We start from the raw sequence: 22,065 nt of genomic DNA, 5'->3' as shown, positions 1-22,065 counted from the left end.
ATATTTACCTCCAGTCGGTTCTGGACTAACGCACTAGGGCGTACGTGCCACCTCTTTTCCTTCGCTGTGAGACAGTAGTAGCCTACTTACTGTCTTTCATATACTGGACTCACGCTTCAGGATCTAGCAACCGCAGGTAGTCTCATCAGAAACACAGGGGTTGACTAAACAGCATCGCCGTCGGTCACTTGGTTAAGAGGACAGGACAGGGCATCACAAACACAACACGATGGCGCTCCCAGCGGCAGCCAACATGAGCTTTACAGCCCACGTCGCGTCGCAATTCACGACGTACGAGACGGACCGCAAGATGCAGTCGCAAGACGCCGTGTACACGACGTCTAACGGCGTGCCGATGCCGCACCCGTACGAGTCGCAGCGCGTGGGCGAGTCGGGGCCGCTGCTGCAGCAGGACTTCCACCTGATTGACCTGCTGTCGCACTTTGACCGCGAGCGCATCCCCGAGCGCGTGGTGCTCGCCAAGGGTAGTGGTGCGTACGGCTTCTTCGAGTGCACCGACCCCCCCCGAGCTGTCGCAGGCCGACCTCTTCGGCACCAAGGGGAAGAAGTGCCCCGTCACGGTGCGCTTCTCGACGGTCGGTGGTGAGGCGGGCTCGCACGACCTGGCGCGCGACCCGCGCGGCTTCGCCGTTAAGTTCCGCACCGAGGATGGAAACTGGGTACGTCTCTCCTCAACAGTTGCGTGCGTGTGTGTTTGTGGGCTTTTCAGCCACCCATGGATGTGAAAGCAACTGAACTGACGATGGGAACACGGTGGCGTGGGAACAGGACCTGGTAGCCAACAACACGCCCGTCTTCTTCCTGCGAGACCCGGCCAAGTTCCTGCACTTCATCCACACGCAGAAGCGGGATCCGTCGACGCACCTGTCGAGCAGCGACGACTCGACCATGTTCTGGGACTACCTGTGCAACAACCCCGAGTCGGTGCACCAGGTCATGGTGCTGCTGGGCGACCGCGGCATCCCCGACGGGTACCGACACATGCACGGGTACTCGGGACACACGTTCAAGTTCGTCAACGCGGCGGGTGAGTGGGTGTACGTGCAGATCCACATGAAGAGCATGCAGGGGGCGCGCTTCATCACGCAGGAGGACAGCGTCAAGCTGTCGCCCGACTACAGCCAGAAAGACCTGTACGAGGCCATCGCGCGCGGCGACTTCCCGCGGTGGAGCGTCGAGATCCAGACCATGACGGAGCAGCAGGGCGAGGAGGTGTGGGTGCGGCAGGGCATCAACGTGCTGGACCTGACGCACGTGTGGCCGCAGGGGCAGTTCCCGCGGCGCAAGGTGGGCGAGTTCACGCTCAACGAGAACGCCGTCAACTACTTTGCCGAGATCGAGCAGGCCGCCTTCAACCCGGCGCACATGCCGCTGGGCATCGAGCCGAGCGCCGACCCGGTGCTGCAGAGCAGGCTGTTCTCGTACCCGGACACGCACCGGCACCGCATCGGCGTCAATTACCAGCAGCTGCCCGTCAACGCGCCGCGCACCGCCTACTGGCCGGCCAGCTTCCAGCGCGACGGCGGCATGGCCTTCTTCAACCAGGGCAGCCGGTCCAACTACTTGTCGTCGATCGACCCCGTGCAGTTCCGCAGCCGGAGCTTTGACCCGCGCAAGGTGCACGGGTCGTCCTTCTCGAGCGACGCCATCCTGTTCCTGTCGGAGATCCGGCCCGAGGACTTCAACGCGCCGCGGGCGCTGTGGCAGAAAGTGTGGGACGAACCGGCGCGGCAGCGCTTCATCAGCAACGTGGCGGGCAAGATGGCCGTGTGCCGCAAGCCGGAGCTGCTCAAGCGGCAGATCGCCATCTTCCGCGAGGTCGACCCGGACATTGCCTCGCGGCTCGAGAAGGCCACGGGCATTCACGGGTACGACGGCATCGCGGGGATGCGCTTCAACGGCACCCACAACGGCATGGCCAAGAACCCGTCGCTGCGCCTTGCCAACGGCCTCGACGTCTCAAAGGGGAGCAGCCTGCCCATGCACAACGGTGCGCCGGTGAAGTCGGCCGCCAAGGGACGCGGCCACGCCAACGGCGTGTGCTGAAAAGCGTGTGCTGAAAACTCGAGCATTTTATTGATTTTGCCAGATCCGAGCGCTGTCATGGCTTTCTGGTGTGGTCAGTCAAGGATGTGAAGAAAAGGGCCTGCGACCTAGCTGCATTGGGCATCTCAGGGGTAGCGGTGCCGGGTGAGGTGAGTGCTCAGTGCAGTGCTGAGTGCACTGGTGATTCGGATTTCAGGGTCCAGCAGGGAGGAGATAGTGGAAGTAAATGAAAGAAAAACACGTGTGTGATGGCTTCATGCCGCTGCATAGCGTCGGCTTGAGCTGCGAGATACGGGCCAACAACCAATAGTGTGTGGGTCGGGATTTTTGGCTGGCCGCCCTTGGCGAATGGCCATTTCCGAAGCCAGCTGTGGCGACGATATTCCCCAAACCGTCCGCTTGCATAACTCCAAGAACGTTAAATCCGCTCTTTACGGAGCACTGGCTCCAAGACTGCTTCTCGCAGGCGGTCTCGCGGGCGGTGGATGTGATAGAGATTATGGAGACCAGTTCTTTTTACTTTTTTGGGAATAACAAAATGGATATCGCAAGGTATTGAGATGTCGAGGTATGGAGCAGTGTGTCACGGCCCACAGAGCGTTTCGGGCCGACGTCGGCTGAGCACAATGTTGTCAGTCGCGGGCCACTGAGACCTGCCCGACTCCTTGGAGTGCACTCGGGCTTTGCTCCGAACGCATAATTAGGCCTCTGTTATTGGTTAGTTTTTGATCTGATTGCATGGACTGTAGTGCGAATCCTGTAGGGATACTCGGTACTCAATACTATGCAGTATGTAGTTGACCAAAGACAACTCCGCCGCGCATCGTTGTCGTTACGTGATTGTGCCAATTCCACTGACACACGATTTCCGCATCTTCTGCTTACAAACATGGTTAGAGGACCGCTGACGTGAAAAGGGGTTCGTTGGTCTGGCAGTTGTGGTGGGTGCGGCTTCAAAGAAAATGCTGAAGGCCGAGTTGAGGGGCACCTAATCAGCGACCGTGCATAAATATTGACTATCATTCCTTGGACAGGCACGGCAACCTCCGTTTTTGCTAGCTTGAGCTGGTAAGTATCTTTCTGTCTTGTCTTGCAAACCAGATGATAACATGGAACACGTGCAAGCAAGTTGAGGGAAATACCCGCTGGCTTTCTCTCTTGTCACTCTTTGAAGCTCGCATTTTCTATGGAACTGAAGGATTGCGTTGAGTTCCCGGAGAGGCAACTCGAATAGGTCGAAACGATCCATTCGATTTTTTTTGGTAAATTTTGCCTCATCCGTGCGGTGGTGATGGTGGGTTGAGGTTGCGCTGTGTGGACTGTACCTGCAGCAAACCATGCGGCTTGGCAGGGGTCTTGTTCGTTAGTGGGCTCCCGATTTGGAAGCGCCAGGCGCGGCCACCCTTTTCGAGCCACTGAACGACGTCCAGTTGGAGCGTCCCCGGCGTGGCTTGCAGGGGCTCATTTGCCCAGAACCGTGGAACCGGAGGAACGGCGGGTGGGCCGTGGCGCGTGGTGGTGAATTCAGTTCAGAGCTTCTCCCTTCCCGACTTGAACTCCTCAACGAAGGTGGCCTGCGGACCGACCGCTCTCGCCCCGGCCTAGGATATCCTGTGCGGCGTCGCTAATCGACAACTAACGACCGCTAGTGGAACCACGGCTCGGGAAGCTATCGGTAGGTATCGTGTGGCAAGCGAGGATCGAGGAGAATTCTGGGTGGGGTACGGAGTATTACTGGGTACGTATTGTGTTTACCATTACATACCCACGCAGTAGTACGGATACCACGGTGGGAAGAAGGGGGCGCCGGTGTGTTTCGGTGATCTTAGACTCCCTCAGACTCACTCCTCGGGCGTAACGGTGCAAGCTTCTTGTTGTCTTGTTGTCTTATTGTCTATTGGTCGTAGTACTTCTAATTGGTAGGGAGTGCCGATAAAGAAGAGTACCCCCAGGATCCGACAGAGACGAAGGAACCCAAGTCTCGTTGTCAAAGTCGTCAACTACGAACGAGTCGTGGTTCCATCGCGTGCAACTTCCTCTTTCTCTCTGTGCCCGGTCTCTGCCAGTCAATACAGCCCATGCCCCTGCTCTCCAAACATGGAGTCGTCCGGGCACCCACCGGAGAACGTTTGACGAGCAATCAGCCCATCTCGAGAGAAAGGGAAAGAGGAAAGGGGACAACCCCGCCAATCCCCGCTCAATCGATCGACGATCCTGTCCCAGTCCCAAAGTGCGTGCATCCCCTCTTGACAGCCGAATCCAAGCTTGATCCAAGAGACGACGGGGAAGGCAGGAAAGTCAAAGAACGAGACGAGTTAACTGGACTGGTATTGACCGACTTGTTCTCGGCTTGTCTCTCTAGCTGTAGCCTCAGGCCTAGGCTGCGCTGCTGCGATTGTGAAGGGGAACCAGATGCAGGTCCGCTTCCCTCCAATTTCCCACTGCCAAAGCTTAGCTCCTCTCCCCCCCCAAAGTGGAGTGAACCCCGCCTTCCCTATCGACTGAGGTGAGGTACTCGCCCTCGCCCTCGAGCCGCTGTGCCCAGAAGCCCCTCGTAACCGCCCCATGTGCAGTTCGGGAGTCAGTTGGCGATTGCCAATGCTTTTGCCAGGTAGCTGACCCCGGTAGATGCCCGACCAGGCGCAACTAAATCCAACCTATGTAGGTAATTAAATCTCGCGGCAGACAGCAGGACGGGCGGGAACCCGTCAAAGGCCTGTCCCGTCCTTCCATCCAGTCCAGTTATTATTCTTGTAGTCGATTTGGTTGCCTTTCGCCGTCTGCAGCTGCGCTCCATCGGTCTCGGAATCCAAACGGCTGCTGTTTGTTCTTGATCGTGTCGCCGTCCGTCACTGTCGCTGCTGTCGCTGTCTTCCCTCCACCCCCTAAAACTCCCAAAGATACAGAACGGCGCTACTAACAAGGACGTTGAGGTGCTTCGTTGGTCCTTCGGCAGCTTACTGGTCCAGTTGGCATCCGTCTGCAGTAGCTGTGCCCCACGCGTCACAAGATCGGCCTCTTCCGGGTCTCTTGCCAGACCGCCACGACTTGGGCCACTGAGCAGGGCTGCTGGGGCGACTAAGCAGGAATGGGGCTGTTTTCGCGGAGGGAGAGGGCGTCGAAGACGGTTGGCGGCGGTGTCGAGCCAAAACTGTCAACTTCGCAGTCCAAGTCGTCTCTTGCATCGGCCGCCTCGTCCAGCATCAAGTCGCCAATCGCCTCTAGCAATCGCATCATGAATCGAACCTCAGGCGGCACCGCGAGCACGAATGGCCCAGCCACGCCCCTCACGCCCTTTTCCCCGGGTCTGGCTCCCAAGATCGACATGCCCAGGGCGCCCGATCCGCAGCTCGACCCCGTCGGATACCTGCGAAGCTTGGGCGCCGTCCGAGACCGCTCCAAGATCGTGGCGGACAAGGCCCTGCGCAACGACCTGCACCATTTCGACGTTGACATGCGCAAGTTTGGCGACGTAGTGTCTTTTGTGTCAAACATTATCAAGGCAAGTCCAGCCAGCCCGCCCGCCTATACCATGGCATACGGCATTGCGCCCGACTCGTGCTGCTGCAGCGCAGCTTGGATGCATGCACCCAGCCCGCCTCCAGCTCCCACACCTCGGGAATACCAATACCTTACATACCCCCCCCCCCCCCCCAATACCCCGCAGCCGTTCGCATGGCTAACATGACGCTGTCAATCGCCAACTGTAGAGAGACTACGATGCCCCTTTCACGAGCATCCCTCCCCATGGCCGACACCAGCACTTCGCCGTCGGCGGACGGGACCGGATTGCCCACCTCCTGTCGACCTTCCCCGACGAGATTGACAACACGGAGAGGTGCAGGCGCCTGATTGACCTGTTCCTTGTCAGCGTGCTTCTCGACGCTGGCGCCGGCACCAAGTGGAGCTACAAGAGCGCCGAAAACGGCCGCGTCTACAAGCGGTCTGAGGGCATTGCCGTGGCGAGCTTGGAAATGTTCAAGGCCGTGCGTCGAGCTTCTTGTCTCCCGCCCCTTGCCGTCTTGTGCTGACACTAGTTCTGCAGGGCTTGTTTTCGAGCGACAAGACGAACAAGAACCAGGTGGACAAGATGGGCCTCCAGAGCCTGACGGTCGAGCAGCTCGCCCAGGGGCTGCAGTCGAAGCCAGGCAATGAAATGGCTGGTCTAGAAGGCCGCGCGCAGCTCCTCATACGCCTAGGGAAAACCCTCGAGGAGAAGACCGAGTATTTCGGCAGCGACGGCCGCCCAGGCAGCATGCTTGGTATGCTTCCCAGGGCAGCTCCTCCGCTGACGAGACGAGCACTTGTGCTGACGTGGAATTCCAGATTATATCCTCTCCCACCCATCCACACAGGCATCCAGCGTCATAATCGTTCCTCTGCCAGTGCTCTGGAACGTGCTCATGGACGGGCTGGCGTCCGTTTGGCCCGCATCCCGGACAGCCATTAACGGTGTCTCGCTCGGCGACGCCTGGCCCTGCAGCTCGATGCCGCAGCCGGCGCAGTCACCCTCGAGCCCCACTTTCTCGCCTTTCCCCAACACCACGGGCCAGTCCAACGGCGTTGCGCCCTGGGAAAGCATCCTCCCGTTCCACAAGCTCACACAATGGCTTACATATTCGCTCATGCAACCAATGCAGAGCATCATGAAGATACATTTTGCAGGCCAAGAACTCCTCACTGGGCTACCCGAGTATCGGAACGGAGGGTTGTTTATCGACCTCGGCGTCCTCACCCTGAAGCAAGAAGACCAAGATCGGGGGTTGGACAACTATAACAAGTTCTGCGACCGCACCGGTGTCAAGGGAGTCGAGGTTGCACCAATGTTTGAGCCCGGCGACGACGTCATCGTGGAGTGGAGAGGTGTTACTGTCGGCTTTCTCGATCGGCTCTGTCTCGAGGTTAACAGGGTGCTGAAACCCGAGCTGGCCGGAAACGAGCTGAGCTTAGCCCAAGTCCTAGAGGCTGGCAGCTGGAAGGTACGTCCTCCCACCTGAACCGCTCCGATTTTATTGATCAGGTCGCTAATTCTCACTCAGGGCGGCCGAGAGATTGCCGAAGTCAGCCGGCCAAACACCAAGGAACCGCCAATCTTGATTGACAGCGACGGGACAGTTTTCTAAGGGGGCCGTGTTGAAATGGGGTGGTGTCGGCTAACGAAAGCTGTGTTGAAACCACATAGCCCCCATGGCTCAGGCAGCCTCGAGACTGGCGCTGCCCTTCTGTGTTGAGCACCATCGTCGACACTCTAGGTTATGATGCTATGAGCTGGGAGATAATGGAACCGGGTTGGGGGTGGGAAATGGATGCGAGCTGGTATGATTCTGGCAGGCGTCGTTCGCTACAATTAGGCAAGATTGTGATAAAAGGAGCACCTATTTGCATACAATGCCATGCTATTTTGACGGGGCGTAAACCCTTCTTTTTGGGGTAGCTGTGATCCGAATGTCTTGAATGTTGTGTCTTGGGTCCCAGGTGATGATGACATGGGAGGCGCCATTAACGGAGTCACTGAGCCCACTCAACAGGAAACATCCCTCACTGTGCGACCCCTTTTACCGACATCAAAGCCGGCGAAGATGTCAGGAACATCTATTTCTTCGCAGAGCGCTCGCACCTAGCATGCGAAGCTCGCTGGTTACATTTTCATCTTCCTTTAATTACTATCAACTGTTCAATGCGTGTATATACCCCAATGGCGGTAAACACGTTACTGCGTGACAGGCGTAAGAGACATTAACTATCATAGGTAAATACGGCTCGCATGCACGACATGATCACAGCATGAACCCTCCAAACAGGGCCGAGAAGGTCAGCACGGCCCAGACAGCCGTGCTCATCGGATGTGCAATCCCCGCGCCGTTCTTCTTGTCGTCGGCCCCGCCACCGTTGCCTCCACCAGCAGCGCCGGTATTGTTGCCACCGTTGCCACCCGCAGTCGAGCCGCCGTTGTCGGTGCCGTTCGCCCCAGGCACGACACCGGAAAAGGTAAAGGCCTTGCTCGTGCCGACGCCGCCGGGCGAGATGCAGTTCATGCGCGGGAAGCCGGGGCCGCGCTGGGAGTCGGTCGCGTTGGGGTCGACGGTGACGTTGACCATGACGGTCAGCAGCGGCCAGAAGTTGAGCACCATGCTGTCCCAGTAGTCCTGCAGGTCCTTGGTCGAGTTATAGTAGCTGCCAACGTCGCCCTCAAACAGCCACCCGTCCGAGTCGGTCACGGACCCGTTGAGGTACGGCACCGGCACGCCCAGGTACGCCGGCACCGCGAATCCCGCGTTGCCCGGCCCCGAGAGCCCGCACTCGTCTGGCACCCCCACGCGGTCGCAGCTGACCATGGATCCGTACGGGCCCTTGGACTGGGCGGCCGAGTCCGCCACCCAGTAGCTCGTCGACGCCCGCTTCTCGAGCGCCGCGATGCACGCGTCCGGCAGGAACCCTTTGCACGACCCGTCGGCCGCCAGCGGTTTGTTGGCCTGGTTGTTCCACAGCGTCTTGTTGATGTGCGACGGGTGGCCAAACGACCACATGCACATGCCCCAGGTGGGGTCGGTGCGGACGGTCTTGGTGCCGTCGGGGTTGGTCACGAGCAGCGCTTCGGGCGCCTGGATCGTCAGGCTGTAGCCGAGCATGGCCTCGTCGGCGTCGGCCTGGCGGTAGTCGTACTGCGACAGGTCCAGCGCCGTCACGCTGAGCGTCCACCCGTCGGCCGGCTCGCCGGGGAACGGCTTCGACACGTCGTATCCCGGGATCCGGAACAGCCCCGACGCGTTGGACGCCGCCACCGCGTCCAGGAACGCCGTCGAGTTGGCGTCGTAAGGCCCCACCCGCTCCTGGAACGCGTCCGCGTACCCGCCGAAGCCCCGGTACGTCCACGCGCGCGCCGGCGCTGTTAGGAGCAGGCCGGCCAGCGCCGCGACGCCCGAGAGCCGCGTTGGCGCCATTGCGGTTGGTGCGTCGATGTGATAGGGCTCTCGGTGCCGATTTTACGCCTTCGGTTCAGAGCTTCAGCCGCTATCGCAGTTGCAGCCCAGCCCAGGCGAGGAGGAAGAATGTAAAAACAAAGACGGCGCAACAGCGACGGGGGCTCTCCCGGGTCGCATGGCCCCCTTCTTCACATGCGTTCAAGAGCTCCTCGCCGGTGACTCAGTGGAAGGTCAGGATCGCTGCCAAGGCGCGCAGCGGCAGAAAACGACATTGCAAGGTGTGTTTGCGGTGGGTTACCCATTCCATTGTTGGTGCCCTGTTGAAGGCTAAATGGCACGCACCGTATTAACGTGTGCCAAGCCAACCGACCTCCTTCCTCTTTCGTCCTACGAAAAGGCGTTGCATGACCCCAGAGATTAAAAGACTGTTCCTTCGCCTTGTTGAGAGTTTGACAAAAGTCTCTGGCATCGATTGCAACCGTTGCACCCGTGCTGATTTTTTGCAAAAGTTCCCGTTGTAAAGCACGGTGATGAATTTGTAGGGCATGCACGCACATTCAGGAGTCAGTGTTGGAGGATGAAGCTCGGGTGGATTAAGAGTCACAAAGACTCAACGAGACGCAGCCTATGAGTTATGGCGGCAAGTGAGGATAACACTTGGAATGGAACATCCATTTCATCGAGATTTAGTTGATGGCATCTCGGATTGTCCTCAAAAGCGTTATTCTGTCTTCAGCAGCCAAGGCCGATTTTTTCAACAAGAGCTGAGATTTAGATAAACTATGAAGTGTGGTTGAGACATGCTGCGCCATTTATATCCGGAGCAGGTCACTCACTGCCTTAGCCAGACAAGTAATGTGCATGAACAGAACTCAACTTATACCTTTCCATGGTTGGGTACATGTTTAAATATTCAACTTGTTGTCTTTCAATCCCGCAACTCTAGCCACCTGCGAATCCAACGCCCCTGCGTAGACCGCTAGCGTGATGACACATTCCGAGAAGTCACCAAGACCCGGCCACGAGAATTCAAGAGGCCAGACAAACTTGGGAAAGAAGACGGCGCTTTCGGTTCCTGAGCTCACTCGTCGTCCTGAGAATGTGGCTGGTCTTTTTGTTTCACACATTAAGGTGCTTTGCGTTGAAGTCTTAATTTCACATAACTTTGGAACAAATCCATCATGAACACGAGGCAAAGATTGACTGATTTTAAGTACTTCCCTGTCCGCCCTCGATGGGCATCCCCAGCCATAAATAACACAAACCCGTTGACCCACGGAAAGAAGAGATGGCCACTTGCAGACAGAGCAAGAGCAAAAAACCCGTCCCCAAAAGACAGAATGAAAACTGAGAGAATAGGATTCAAAGTGGGTCCTTGAGAAACTCCAAAGCGCGCCCCGACAACGCCACTGCAAGTCCAGAGTCAGTCCACAACGGCTCAGGACTGCCACCAACAGGCCAAACACCGCCTGACAAGAATCGAAAAGCGCCTGGCCGGCGAGGTGAGAAGTGAAGAGAAGATAAGAGAACCAAAAGAAACCCACGGCTCTCAAGAGGCCGCAAAACAAGCGAGAGGCCGGCTGGCGCAAAGTGTGCATTCAGACTCAGTCAGGCCTTGAGCCCGGGACATGTCGATGCAGCAGCGCCATCAGCCTTTTCTTTCTTTCTTGAAACGCTCAGGTGTCAGTTTCTTGGCTAGACAGGTAGATATAGCGACAGACGAGATGAAGAATCGAAAAAAAAAAGGATGAAGAGAAGCGGGCGAGCCGATGACGGTGTGCGCCAGCCACCATCCAGAAGCACCCCGACGAGGTGTCCACAGGCGGCGGGTGAGCGGCCGCCCAGTCTGTTTCCTGCATGTCACGCGTCGATTGGGGCTCTCGTTTTGGCGTTTGTCGTCCAGGTGCGTCGTCTGCTCTTGACCAGGGGCAGGGTGCGTCTGATGAGGTTGATGACGGAGCGCGAGAGACTGCGCTTCAGGGGCACAGTCTGGAACATCACGGTGTGGTGGTGAGGTGTGGTATGAGATGTGAGGTGTGTGGTGAGATGAGGTGTGTGGTGAGATGAGGTGTGCGGTGAGATGAGGTGTGTGGATATAATCGGATCGAGCAAAGACGGGTGTAAGTGCAGGTAAGATGAGAATCGAACCAGCGACTCGGGTCATATGAACAGCAGAACAGCAACAATAAAAAAAAGCGACAAAACTTAAGGACAGAGCAGAAAGAATAAGACACACACACACACAAATGAGCACCGATGCTCGATATCACTGATGAGATGTCACGCACGGCTCACCCAGAGGGCAGAGGGGAGACGGGAACGGCTAGGGTCGGGGGGCTTGCGACGGGTATTAAAGAAGAGAAGGACTTGAGGCCCCTTCCTCTGACGTTAGCGCCGTGCCCCTCCGGAATCAGACAGGACGGCGGGCCCGTAAGCACGGCCAACACCTGGGCGACTGAGACGGGTTACTAATGCAGTCTTCCGCAGGTGTTGTTCCGGTTTGGTGGCGGGATTGGGCCGTCAGGTAGGCCGACTCTCTTAGCCAGACCCTGAAGGAACCTAAAATTGGGCCCGGCCTCAGCTGTTGCGGGCGGCGCGGGCGCTGTGTTCGTGCTGTTTCGTCACCGCGGGAGGTCCCTTCTCGGCCCTGAAGAGGCCTGAAGGGGGACGGGAGTGAGGGGTTTCTCAGTGCTGTGCCGCAGCCCTGCGTCCACGGATTGGGGGGCGTTTGCGCGTTGGCCTGCACGGGCACGCGAAACATGCATGGATTCCTTCTACGGATTCTTCTTTTTTTCTTCCCCAGTCCATTTTTTGCTTTGGACCGCATCGGCTTGCGTGCCTATTTCTGTGGGCATGTGGCTTCCCAAAGACGCAACCCTAGAAAGGTAGCACGAGCCGCTCGACGTGACACAAGACCCGGGAACCGCACCCGAACAACTAATTCACCTGGGCTGTCCCTTCCTTTATGATGGCGCTGCGCGCCTCCGGGGCGACAGCCTCACTCAGCAAAGAACCCCCGCGATATATGCGGTAATCGGCATCACACCCGCGTGGTGCGTGGTGTGCGGGACCAGCACCCGGCCACAGTAAACGGCCCACCACGGCCGCCTTGGGCCGAGATGGGGGGATGGAGGGATGGATCAAACAAATGACTCCCTTGTGGAGTGACGGTGAGGGAGAGGGAGGGGCGATGGGGCGATGGGGCGATGGGGCGGCACATGTGCCTGTCTGCCTGTCCGCCTCCCTCCTCTGCATCAGCAATCCGTTCGGAGACAAGGCCGCGCCGCACTTTCCACTTGACTGCACGCACTGCACTGCACGCACTCACGCTTGCAAAAACAATGTCGCCAAATGGAACTATCGGACGCAGAATCCCGGGCTCCGGGACGACGCAACTCTCCGTGTTGCAATGATAACCTAATACACACAGACACGGCAACTTTGCGACCAAAAAATGAAGGCACGAAAGACAGAACCGATCCAAACTCCAGATCAGGCCCCACGTGTCCACAAGATCCCGAGCCCCCAACCAACAACCACTCCTAACCCCCAACCAACAACCACCCTAACCCCTGAACCCCGCTTCTCAACCTCAACCCAAACAATCCATCCAACCCCTTTTCCTGGCGCCGCAACCGCGACCGGCCGCCGCGACCACAACTCCACCGTCTAGCCACTCGGCGACCCGGCCACGGTCAGGTTGAAGGCGAACAGGTTGGGATCGGCCTTGATCTCGGCGGCCTTGGACTTGAGCACGTCGACGTCCCAGTGCGCCCACACGAAGCGCGGCGGGAGCTCGCCCAGGAACGCCGCCTCGGGGCTGGCCGCCCACACGGCGAAGCCTCCGGGCAGGTTGGCTGTGCGCCGTGGTTAGCCTTTATTTCTCCTTTCTCTTTCTTTCGTCTTGTTTGAGAGATGGAAAAAAAAAAAAAAACTCACGATTGTCCTGCGGCATTTCAAAGCCCAGAGCCTCGGTCGTCTTGTTGCCCATCTCGGTGGGGAAGATGCCCGGGTGGAAGTGCACGACGCGCACTTCCGGGTGCTCAAAGGCCCAGTAGTTGAACAGCACGATGGCAGCTGCCTTGGAGGCGTGGTAGCTGGGCGACCCGGGCATGTACTGGCGCTGCACCATGCCGGTGCTGACGTTGAGCACGACGGCGCCGGGCGCCGCGAGCGGGCCGAACGCGCGCAGGAGGTCGAAGGTGCCCCTGTTGTTCACCTCGAACGACGTCCAGAAGTCGTCGCGCGCGACGCTGTCGAATGGCGCGAGCGCGCTCTGGTGCCCCGCGTTGGCCACCAGCACGTCGATCTTGCCGCCGGGCGTCGCCGCGGCGAACCTCTGGACGGCCGCCGTGGTGGAGTCGCCGTCGGCGAGGTCGGCCGTCAGGGCCGTCACCTTGACGCCCGGGTAGGCGGCCTCGATGGCCGCCTTGTTCGCCTCGAGGTGGTTGGCCCGTCGCCCCACCAGCCCGATGTGCGCGGCGCCGGACCGGGCAAAGGCCGTCGCGATGTCCGCGCCCACGCCGATGCCGCCGCCCGTCACGAGCACGTTCTTGCCCTTGGACGACAGCTCGGGCCGCGTCGGGTTGATGGCTGGGTATTCCGCGCGGTGGTACGGCAGGATGGGCGTGGGGAAGGGCGGTTCCTCGTCGTTTGCCATAGTGAGTGGTCGGAGAGGGTCAAGGCGTGGATGAGATGGTCACGGATCACGGTGATGGTTGGGATGTGAGAAGACACGATGTCTTAGGCTGTACGTTAAAGCGTGAGATGCGAGCGTTAAAGCGTGAGATGCGAGTGTTAAAGCGTGAGATGCGAGCGTGTGATGCGAGCTGCGTGATGCGAGCTGTGAGAGAGTAGGAGCTGGAATCATCGCGGTCTTTATACAGACTTGTCCCCATCCGTCTGTCCTGGACATCATGAAGCGGGGCCCAAGTGAGGACTCCATGGACTAGCCAAGGCAAATGCAAACGCATACTGAGTAGGGAGCTTGGGTAATCCAAAAGATTGAGACCTCGGACTCGGTCGCTTTGGAGGATTCTAAAAGCGGAGCCGACCAAGACCGACCATGATGATTGACGCTGGACGGCGATGCCATTGGATGAATTGTCAGCGTATATCGTCACATTTGGCCTCGGATTGGCTAGTGCGAATGAAACGGGCAAGTATTTGCGACGCCAAGGGCATCTAGCTCAAAGTGGATGAATAATTCGAGTACCAGTACCTAATTAACAATCTCGGCGCTCGGTCTTTCAAGTTTCGCGGAGAAGACGGCTTAGGAATCCAAAATGTCCAGCCGGCTCCTTCGGCCGTGATTGGTCTGGCGCGGCCCCACGCCAGGACGGCTTCCACTTCCCACGAATGAGAGGCGCCCTAGGTAGGAAGATCGCCCCCTGGGTTTAGCAGCACCGCCAAGACTCTGTCAACTTTGCCCCAAAGGGGAATAAGGTAATGACGCTTCCAAGCCGTTGCAACGGCATCCGCACTTGCAGTGTCTGCAGTATCCTCAACCTCTTGCAGTTCCTCCATCTGCCCCGTGCGGCTCGTCGAGTCTGGCCGTGTCTTGTCTCCGGCCCAACAATGTCGCCGCACCTAGGCTCCGCTCTCCGTGTCAAACCCTTTTCATCGTCCGGCTTCTTCGTCGAGGCTCAGATTTAGTCCCACGAGCCCAGTTGCTGTTCCCACGCAACGTGTCAGATGGAGCCCGGCCCTGAAGGCCCGTCACGTTGTTCTGTTTTCAGGCTAGCGTACCGGAAACCCGGTTGTTGCTGCAACTGATTCCTATTCATAGTCAGGGCCCTCACCCCGTGAGATTAACGGTCTGGGTAGGTAGACCTTACGTGTCTGGGTAGGTAAACCTTACGTGCACGAGTTACGCCCATCTGAAATAGTAGAACCGACTATGGCTGGGTAGGAAGAGGCGTCGCCCTCGCAATGAAGCCTTGGCAGCGGCTCCGGGTAGACGAGGCCACCAGCGGCCGAGACGACTTGGCCAAGCTGCTCTCGCCTCACGGCGGCGAGCTTGCGGGCATACTCGAGCGAAGACTCGTGGGGCAGAATTGCGAGCTTGCCGACGAGCTTCAGTCTCACCTGCACCACGCCGCTCCAGAGCCGTTCCCTGCTGGTCTGCCCAGAGCCCCGCCACTTTATGCACCGCTGTTCGGAGAAGCGCCCGGCCAGTAACCACAGGGGAACGGGTTCTGAGCGTGTAAGCTCCAGAGAGCGCGCCAGATCTCGTCGCCCCTCACACTTTCCTCCGGGAACTGTGACGCCACACCGCCGCACCAGCGCCTTGACGGCATTGAGGCTCCCGCAGGCCGTGGCAAAGACGAGCGCTGTGCCAAGCGGCGACCCTTCGAAGTCGGGTCCGCTCCGATAGTGAGGTAGTTCTCGACGACGTCTGCGAGGTCGAGCTATGCGCGCGGCAGAGCGGGCTCCACCAGTGAGCAGGCTCAAGGTGCAGGAGGCGCAGGTTCTCTCACCGCGGCAGCTGCCGCAGTGAGAGAACTGCGTCCTCGACGAGCTTGGGGGTGCGGGGGCCGGGACCGCAGAGAAGCGAGAGGACGGTGCTGTCGAGCTAGTGGAAGCGGCTGGACGGTGACGACTCGTCGATGTCAAGAAGCTTAAGGGCGTCGGTGTGATCTCGAGAAGCTGAGAGATGGAGTGCGGTGTATCCCTCTTTTGTGGGAATGTTGAGGTCTGTGATGAGATAGTTGTCCAGGAAAAACGCTATGCAGTCAGCCGTTCCAAGCAAGGACGCTAGATGGAGGCGTTGGCTTCTTGGTACGTGTGGCGTTGGCCTCGAAATGTTGCGTCGAACTGGAAGGATCCTTTCATAAGATGGTATGTGAGAAGCGAGTGTCGGGGCGAGACAGAGGGCTGCGCGTTGACGTCGACCTCCTTTCTCGCGAGCTTTTTGACGAGCCAGACGATGGTGCTGGCATCCTTCCTGGTGGCCAGTCTGTGCAGTACTCCTAATCCCTCTTCTTCCGGCGGCAGTTCGTTCAACCTCTCTACAACCGCGTGGTCAAAAAGCTCAACAATTATGCTTTTGTCCTTCTCGGAGGAACACAGGTAGGTCGAGGGCAACGCGATAACCGCAGGCGACTTCGAGTGCGGATATTTTATCAGCGCGTTAGTGAACACTGACGCCATTTCCAAGAAGCAGCTTGACCATCTTCACGTCTCCAGCCTTGACGATGGCTTGGAAGAACCGTAGCGTCGACGGTGACTGCCTGCACGACGTCCAGAACCTTGTGGGCCCGAAGTTATTCGAGAGAGCGTACTTCCAGACGGCAGGAATTAACTGCGAACACCATCCCGATTCTTCATTTTCGAGAGACTTCAAGAATTTTATGAGCGCCAATGTCGACGTTTCTAGCCTCTCATTGTCGCAGTCGGTGTGGATATTGTTGAAGCTGTCCTTTAGTGCCGTTATATCGGATTTATTAGGAACGAAGCCTGTGGACAAGGCGGCGACGACTAGCGTAAAATCTCTAAGTCTAACTGCAAGGATGCAGCCAATCGCGAATACCAATAGAGTACCAAACAAGACCGGATTTTCCGAGATCATGACGTTCTTCGACAGAAAATTTCGACCGACTCATCACGCCGATTGGAGCACGGTAAGATATTCTCTATAAGAGTGCGCAAGAAAAAATCTCTTTGTTCGCTGCGTCCACTGTCACGTAGGCAAGGGGCTAGTATCGACGCTATGGCGAGATTAGCCGTGAAGCTTGCGATCGAGAGTTGAAGTTTCCAAATTTAACTAGAACTGAGCATACCTCTAGAAGGTTTAAGGCTGCGGCAAGATAAATCGGCTTGAAGCTGAGCTCGGAAATTGATTCCCAAGCCCTCTTATCGGGCTTGGGGCTAACCTGGAAAGTTCCATCTTCTCGAAGAGCCAATGGAGCAGCTCAGTTGCCCACAGCACAAAATCGGCCGTCTTGTCTTGGTGGAAAAGCGACAGGGTAAGGTCCAGCAGAGTTTCATCCCCGTCCTCGTCGTCTGTATAGTCCGGGAGGCCTTTCTTTGCAAGTTGGAGCCACTGTATGGCCGCATACTTGTAGAAGGGGTATGACATATCTCTTTCGCGGGTGCGCTGGATCTCTTCCTGGAATCCAGGTTTCTCTGGAGGCCCGCAGAAGTTCGCCAGTTGCAGAAACCGAAGACAATACGTAGCCAGGAGGCTATTGCTCACGTGCTCGGAAATGAAGTACCTTTCGAGGCTTGGCTGGTCCGCCGATCCGTAGAGGGCTGGATAGTTCTGCAGGAACTCCTTAACAAGAAGGAGCAAACTCAAAAGAGTCACCATCGTCCGACTTGCGGATTAAACTCCTGCACCGCCGGGCAATTTCCCGCTCCGGGATAATGGAGTCCTCGTCCGATCGTGCTCCGACGTACCGAGGCGTTGAAACTGCCTGTCGGAGCTGTTCCATAGTCAAGCGAGGCCTGGCATAGGCGATCATGTGAAGACACATCCGAACCATAGACGGAGCTCCAGGTGAGCGTGACTTGTTGATTCTCTCAAGCAGATAGAGCTTGATATCCTCGGCATGTGCCATGATCGAGATATGTTCGAATGCATCCTCCAGCCTGGTCATAGTGATCTCTCGGCTGAAGATAGCCATCGAAACATTGCTAGTAAAGGAAGCCAGCTCCGTTAAGACGTTTAAAACATCAACTGCACTATCACCGCATTCGTCCAACCCATCAACGACGATGGTTGTTTGGCTTGAGAGTTCAGTCATTTGGCAAATCACCGCCCGGAGGTCCCCGGCATCTGGTTTCCTCGGCAGGCATCTTGCAGGATGAAGGCTTTCATAGTAATGTTTGAGAAGGGTAAAGGCATCGTCATGCTGCCGTGCAAGCTGAGCGGCCACGGCGCCGAGAACCTTGGCAGGGCCCAAGGTATCCGAGTATTTATAATCGCAAAGAAGAAGCCGACGCTAACGTCTTTCGCCTCGTTGCTCCTAGCAAATGCTTCCTGAATGACAGATCCCGCCAAGACGGTGTTGCCGGCTCCGGGGATGCCGCTGAGCCAGAGCTTGGAACTGGAAGTCTCCAGCCAGCGGGTGAAGTCTACTGACTCGGTTAGCCGTAGCCCGGTCATGGGGTGCCTAAGCTTGATGCTCATATCCAGATTGGACTGCGGGTTGGTGGTCATGAAGTAGTTCAAAATGCGCTCCTTCTCATCGTTGACGGCAATGCGCGCCGTGATCTTCAGCGTCCTGGCGATGGTCTTCTTCAAGTTGTCGGCTTTGGAGAGGGAGAGCTGCAATTTTCGTATCGAGTCAGCCGAGAGCGCAATCATGATGGTCTCCTTATGGCGCGACAGCTCGCCGAGCAGATCCTTGGTTTCGGAAGCCGAAAATGGCCATTTCAGGTGCCGTGCGATGCCTTCCAGATTCGACTTGCTCTCGCCAGCTTTCTTGACTTGCAGCCGAATCTTATCCAGAGTCCTCTCGCAATGACCCAGATAATGGATCCGCGACGTCGGGTTGAAAGCATCCCCTTCTGCCTCGAGATCGAGGGCAATAAGGAGAGGCTCACCCGAGCGAGCGATGATCGGTATATGGTTACAGCAGGCAAGTGCAACTGCGCCATCCTTCCCTTGACCCATTTCTATTGCGGACTTCCCAAATCGCAACCGCTAAAGCTAGGTTCACCTATGCTGCTGCGCCTTGCCGTTGTTACATTGAATGGCTTGCTTATTAGTGTGTAAGCCAAGGGATCGTTTGCTCCGGTGCGAGGGGAAAAAACGAGGTAGCTAGGTGGCGGGGCACCAGTGTCCTAACGTTGGGCTCAGAAGAGTAGCCTTAGAACTCCATTCCCTTTTGAGACTATGGCAAGTATAGCTGAGGCAGCCCGAAACAGTCACCCCCTTCCTCAGGCTGGCTCAGGCTGGCTCAGGCTAAGGCGGCAACCGCTCTGTTCCAAGTTCAAAGAAGGAAAGGGAAATTCCTGGTGACTAGATTGGGGTCATGTTCAGGTTGTATGATGGAGTATGAAGAGATTATATACTAAATCAGATTCCCGGAGGCAGAGCAAACCAACAGGGATGGTTCTGTTGTGGCCGCGCGTCAGAGTCGAAGGCCGTCGCAACCCGAGTACAAGGCATACTACTTCATCGATGGGTACCGGCTTGACTCGGCTCTGGGAACCGTATCCTGGGTGCTAACTCCGGGATCCTGTCCAAGGGGACAGGATTTGGGACCCTTGCCCAGAAGGAGGCCGCCAGGTGATCACCCGGTTAAAGTTTCCGCATCATTTACGGGGTTCTTGGAGGCCGACGAGAAGTAATCTAGAGAGTCGAGGACCCAGAAATGGGACCAAGAGGGGCTTCGGAAACCATCAACCACAACCAATGCGTTTATCCCTTCCCTTTCCCGTCTTTCCCCATCTCCGCTCAAGCTGGCTAAAAACTGAACTCGGGCACGTGCGCCACGGCCTCGCTCGGCCCGAACCCGGCATACGAGCCGGCCTCTGCGAGCCAGGCATCGACGAAGCGCTGGACCGTGTCGACGCGCCAGCGGGGGCCGGCGACGCAGGTGCTGTTGGTGGAGAACAGGCGGACGAGCTTGCTGAGGAGGTACGTACGCGCGGGATCGGCAGAACCGCCGCCGCGGAGTACGGCAGCCCAGGGGGCCCAGCCGGCGGGGGTGGCGCTGAGGCGGGCGCGCACGTAGGCGTCGAGCTCGGCGGGGTCCATCCAGAAGCGCAGGTCGCCGAGCGCGGCCATGTGGCCCGGGTCGGTCACCGTGTCGGCGAACAGCCGGATGCCCGCCTCGGGGTCGCGCCCCGGGTGGTCGCCGGTTAGGCTGCCGCGGACCCGCCACACCGCGCGCGCGTGGATCAGGTCGTACAGCGTGCGCTCCGACACCAGGTGCAGCGTCATGCCGAACAGCTTCTGCACGATGGCCGTCGATGTCCGCAGCCGGTCCTCGTTGGCGTCGCCCGAGCTGCCGCTGCCGCTGCCGCTGCCGGCCGAGGGCGAGCTGGGGCCCGAGGACGGGGCCGAGGCTGCAGGCGTCGCGGTCCCGTCTTGTCCGGCGTGTTGGTGCTGTTGGGGATAGGGGGCGGAAGAGGAGTGGGATTGGGGCGGCGGCGGCCACGGGGAGGGCGAGAAGCGGGTGCGGTAGACGACGTCTCGCAGCGCGGGCAGGGCGTAGCTCGCGCTGGTCCAGAAGACGGCGCCGCCAAACGAGTATACGCCCTCGCCGAGAAAGGGCACAATGTCGGGGGGTGCGTGGACCACCTTGAGAGCACGGTCGGGCTCAAACCATAGACCGTACGTCAGGCGCGGCGAGAGGCGGCCCGGCGGAGGGCTGTCATGCTGTGCTGGTGCAGTGAAGGGGGCCAGCTGGATAGCCTGGGCCTGGGCTTGGCTGGTAAAGTGGGTACTGTGGACGAGGTTGAAGGCCGTGCGGCTGTGAGTAGAGAAGTCTTGAAAGTGGTTGCATGCTTTCACGGTAGCCACTGAGTGGTTGCTGTGAGTTTCGGGTGCATATTCGGCTTCGATGTCGCCGGCATGCTCGGCCAATTCAAAGCCGGCCCCCGGAGAGCCCGAGGCATGGGTTGCGGCGTGATGGAGTGTGTCGTGATTGCTGCCGTGAACGAGTGCTGGGTCGTCCGTAACTTGAGAGAGCTTGGAGATGGTATCCCTGAGAGCCTTGTTCTCTTCTCTCAGCTCGCGGATCGTGTCAATCTGTCGCTGGCGAAAGGCTCGCTGGGCTAGACGGCCACGCTCACGCCGATGCTGCTCACATAGCTGGGTCAGTCGTGGTTACGTGCTTGGAGATGCCTGTCAATGTGGTTGGGATCATGATGGAGGGAGCCCGAGAATGAGAGTGAGAGAGGGGGTTGTTACTGATAACTCGGACTCGTCGAATTCATCTGGAGCCGGTGCCATATTTGTCGCCATTACTCTAATGAGACGGGCACGAAGCCGTCACCGTCGCCGTTGATCGTTCGCTTCTTCCTTGTCTTTCTATCAGTATTACCGGAATGTCGGGGGGTGGAGATGGGGTGAACTGACGAGTGACTGCGCCCGGCTAGTCACTAGTGGAGCCAACTATTTAGTCTATTGCCCCAGGGCAATGTCTGCCTAGGTACGAATATTGTGTCTTACGTCTCAGAGTACGAATAGGCGCAGATTAGTCGTGCAGAGTAAACCTCTGCTGGGACTTTGGGTACTCAGCCCTGTTATGGTGTTGCATGTGCCCACTCTCACAACACCCGACACGGACGGCGCCCTCGTCATCAAACGAAGAAAAACTTAGGCCTGTCAGCCTGCCTGGGGGTGCGTTCGCTTATTCAGCCGAGAGATTTGGTGGTTAGTACTCGTACTAGTGTAGTACGGGGGCTGCTGGGTTGGGTCGTCTGAGGCGGTCAGACTTAAGCGACGAGGCACTAGCCGCGATTTGGACAAAGGGCGCGAACCAAATAGCATCGAGACCTGATCGGCAAATGGGAGCCCGAGAGAAAAGAAGTCTTTACTACTATGTAGTTGGTTAAGAGTCCGGCAGCAAACGGCAAACCCCGAGCAAGGTAGGTTACACAAAAGGGAATATCCAATTCGACCGCGGGGAATTACATTGATACAAGGGCGCGAGGTCCGGCGGCAACGTCTCCAAAGACGGTACTAGCTGGCGAGCAAGACTGGTCTTGAACTCGTTCGTAGACGACAGCGACTGGTCGGGGCAAAAAGCCCACGCTTCGGCTTACCGCCATGGCCCCTGGCAGGCCTTTCCAGCCCTGCGGATAGGGCCCCAGTCCCTCGGGATTTCGACTGGTTGCTGTCCTGCCATCGGTGGTCTGCTGGATCTCAGGCTGACGACGGCGATACTCGCAATTAACTCCGCCAAGGCCTCATTTTACGTGCACGTAACTAGGCAATTAACCTTTCTAGTTGCGCGGATATCCTGACGAGGTGTTACCTGGCATTCGCCGACAAGACTTCGGGAATGAGGGAAGACTGCACGCAAATATCATTCGGACTTAACCCGGCAACTTTAGTTTCGACAGGGCTGAGATAAAGTGCTGTCCCCAGACAGCACGCAGTATTGCGTAGAGTTCG

The 22,065-nt window shown here is 57.9% G+C and overlaps 6 protein-coding genes across 6 annotated transcripts; 2 read left to right on the top strand and 4 right to left on the bottom strand.

Moving 5' to 3' along the window:
• Positions 1 to 229: 229 nt before the first annotated feature.
• B0T26DRAFT_868972 (catalase-like domain-containing protein) lies at positions 230 to 2,346 on the top strand (the record flags this gene model as incomplete). Its single annotated transcript, XM_060447880.1, has 3 exons — positions 230 to 472; positions 531 to 680; positions 790 to 2,346. The coding sequence occupies 3 exons, from the start codon at positions 230 to 232 to the stop codon at positions 2,065 to 2,067; spliced, it is 1,671 nt and encodes a 556-aa protein (XP_060300614.1). The 3' UTR covers positions 2,068 to 2,346.
• Positions 2,347 to 5,010: 2,664 nt separating this feature from the next.
• B0T26DRAFT_144406 (uncharacterized protein) lies at positions 5,011 to 7,327 on the top strand. Its single transcript, XM_060433425.1, has 5 exons — positions 5,011 to 5,569; positions 5,778 to 6,053; positions 6,113 to 6,329; positions 6,394 to 7,046; positions 7,107 to 7,327. The coding sequence occupies exons 1-5, from the start codon at positions 5,156 to 5,158 to the stop codon at positions 7,188 to 7,190; spliced, it is 1,644 nt and encodes a 547-aa protein (XP_060300613.1). The 5' UTR covers positions 5,011 to 5,155; the 3' UTR covers positions 7,191 to 7,327.
• Positions 7,328 to 7,708: 381 nt separating this feature from the next.
• On the bottom strand, positions 7,709 to 9,343 carry B0T26DRAFT_695646 (uncharacterized protein). Its single transcript, XM_060441308.1, has one exon. It carries the CDS (start codon positions 9,006 to 9,008, stop codon positions 7,845 to 7,847), a length of 1,164 nt encoding a protein of 387 aa, XP_060300612.1. The 5' UTR covers positions 9,009 to 9,343; the 3' UTR covers positions 7,709 to 7,844.
• A 1,160-nt stretch (positions 9,344 to 10,503) lies between these two features.
• B0T26DRAFT_144385 (uncharacterized protein) lies at positions 10,504 to 11,631 on the bottom strand. Its single transcript, XM_060433424.1, has one exon. The coding sequence runs from the start codon at positions 11,152 to 11,154 to the stop codon at positions 10,639 to 10,641; it is 516 nt and encodes a 171-aa protein (XP_060300611.1). The 5' UTR covers positions 11,155 to 11,631; the 3' UTR covers positions 10,504 to 10,638.
• A 1,028-nt stretch (positions 11,632 to 12,659) lies between these two features.
• Positions 12,660 to 13,650, bottom strand: B0T26DRAFT_637272 (uncharacterized protein; the record flags this gene model as incomplete). The annotated part of the gene is made up of 2 exons (XM_060436909.1): positions 12,660 to 12,847; positions 12,930 to 13,650. 2 exons carry the CDS (start codon positions 13,648 to 13,650, stop codon positions 12,660 to 12,662), a joined length of 909 nt encoding a protein of 302 aa, XP_060300610.1.
• A 1,196-nt stretch (positions 13,651 to 14,846) lies between these two features.
• On the bottom strand, positions 14,847 to 18,609 carry B0T26DRAFT_672385 (uncharacterized protein; the record flags this gene model as incomplete). Its single annotated transcript, XM_060439442.1, has 7 exons — positions 14,847 to 15,686; positions 15,861 to 16,094; positions 16,138 to 16,493; positions 16,772 to 16,788; positions 16,865 to 17,284; positions 17,391 to 17,627; positions 17,750 to 18,609. The coding sequence occupies 7 exons, from the start codon at positions 18,607 to 18,609 to the stop codon at positions 14,847 to 14,849; spliced, it is 2,964 nt and encodes a 987-aa protein (XP_060300609.1).
• Between the last annotated feature and the right edge of the window lie 3,456 nt (positions 18,610 to 22,065).

The sequence above is a fragment of the Lasiosphaeria miniovina genome, assembly GCF_030549165.1.
Source record: "Lasiosphaeria miniovina strain SMH2392-1A chromosome Unknown B0T26scaffold_2, whole genome shotgun sequence".
In the NCBI taxonomy this organism is placed as follows: domain Eukaryota; kingdom Fungi; phylum Ascomycota; class Sordariomycetes; order Sordariales; family Lasiosphaeriaceae; genus Lasiosphaeria; species Lasiosphaeria miniovina.
The sequence above is the reverse complement of the archived record's forward strand: the minus strand, read 5'-3'. Positions and strand labels throughout refer to the sequence as shown.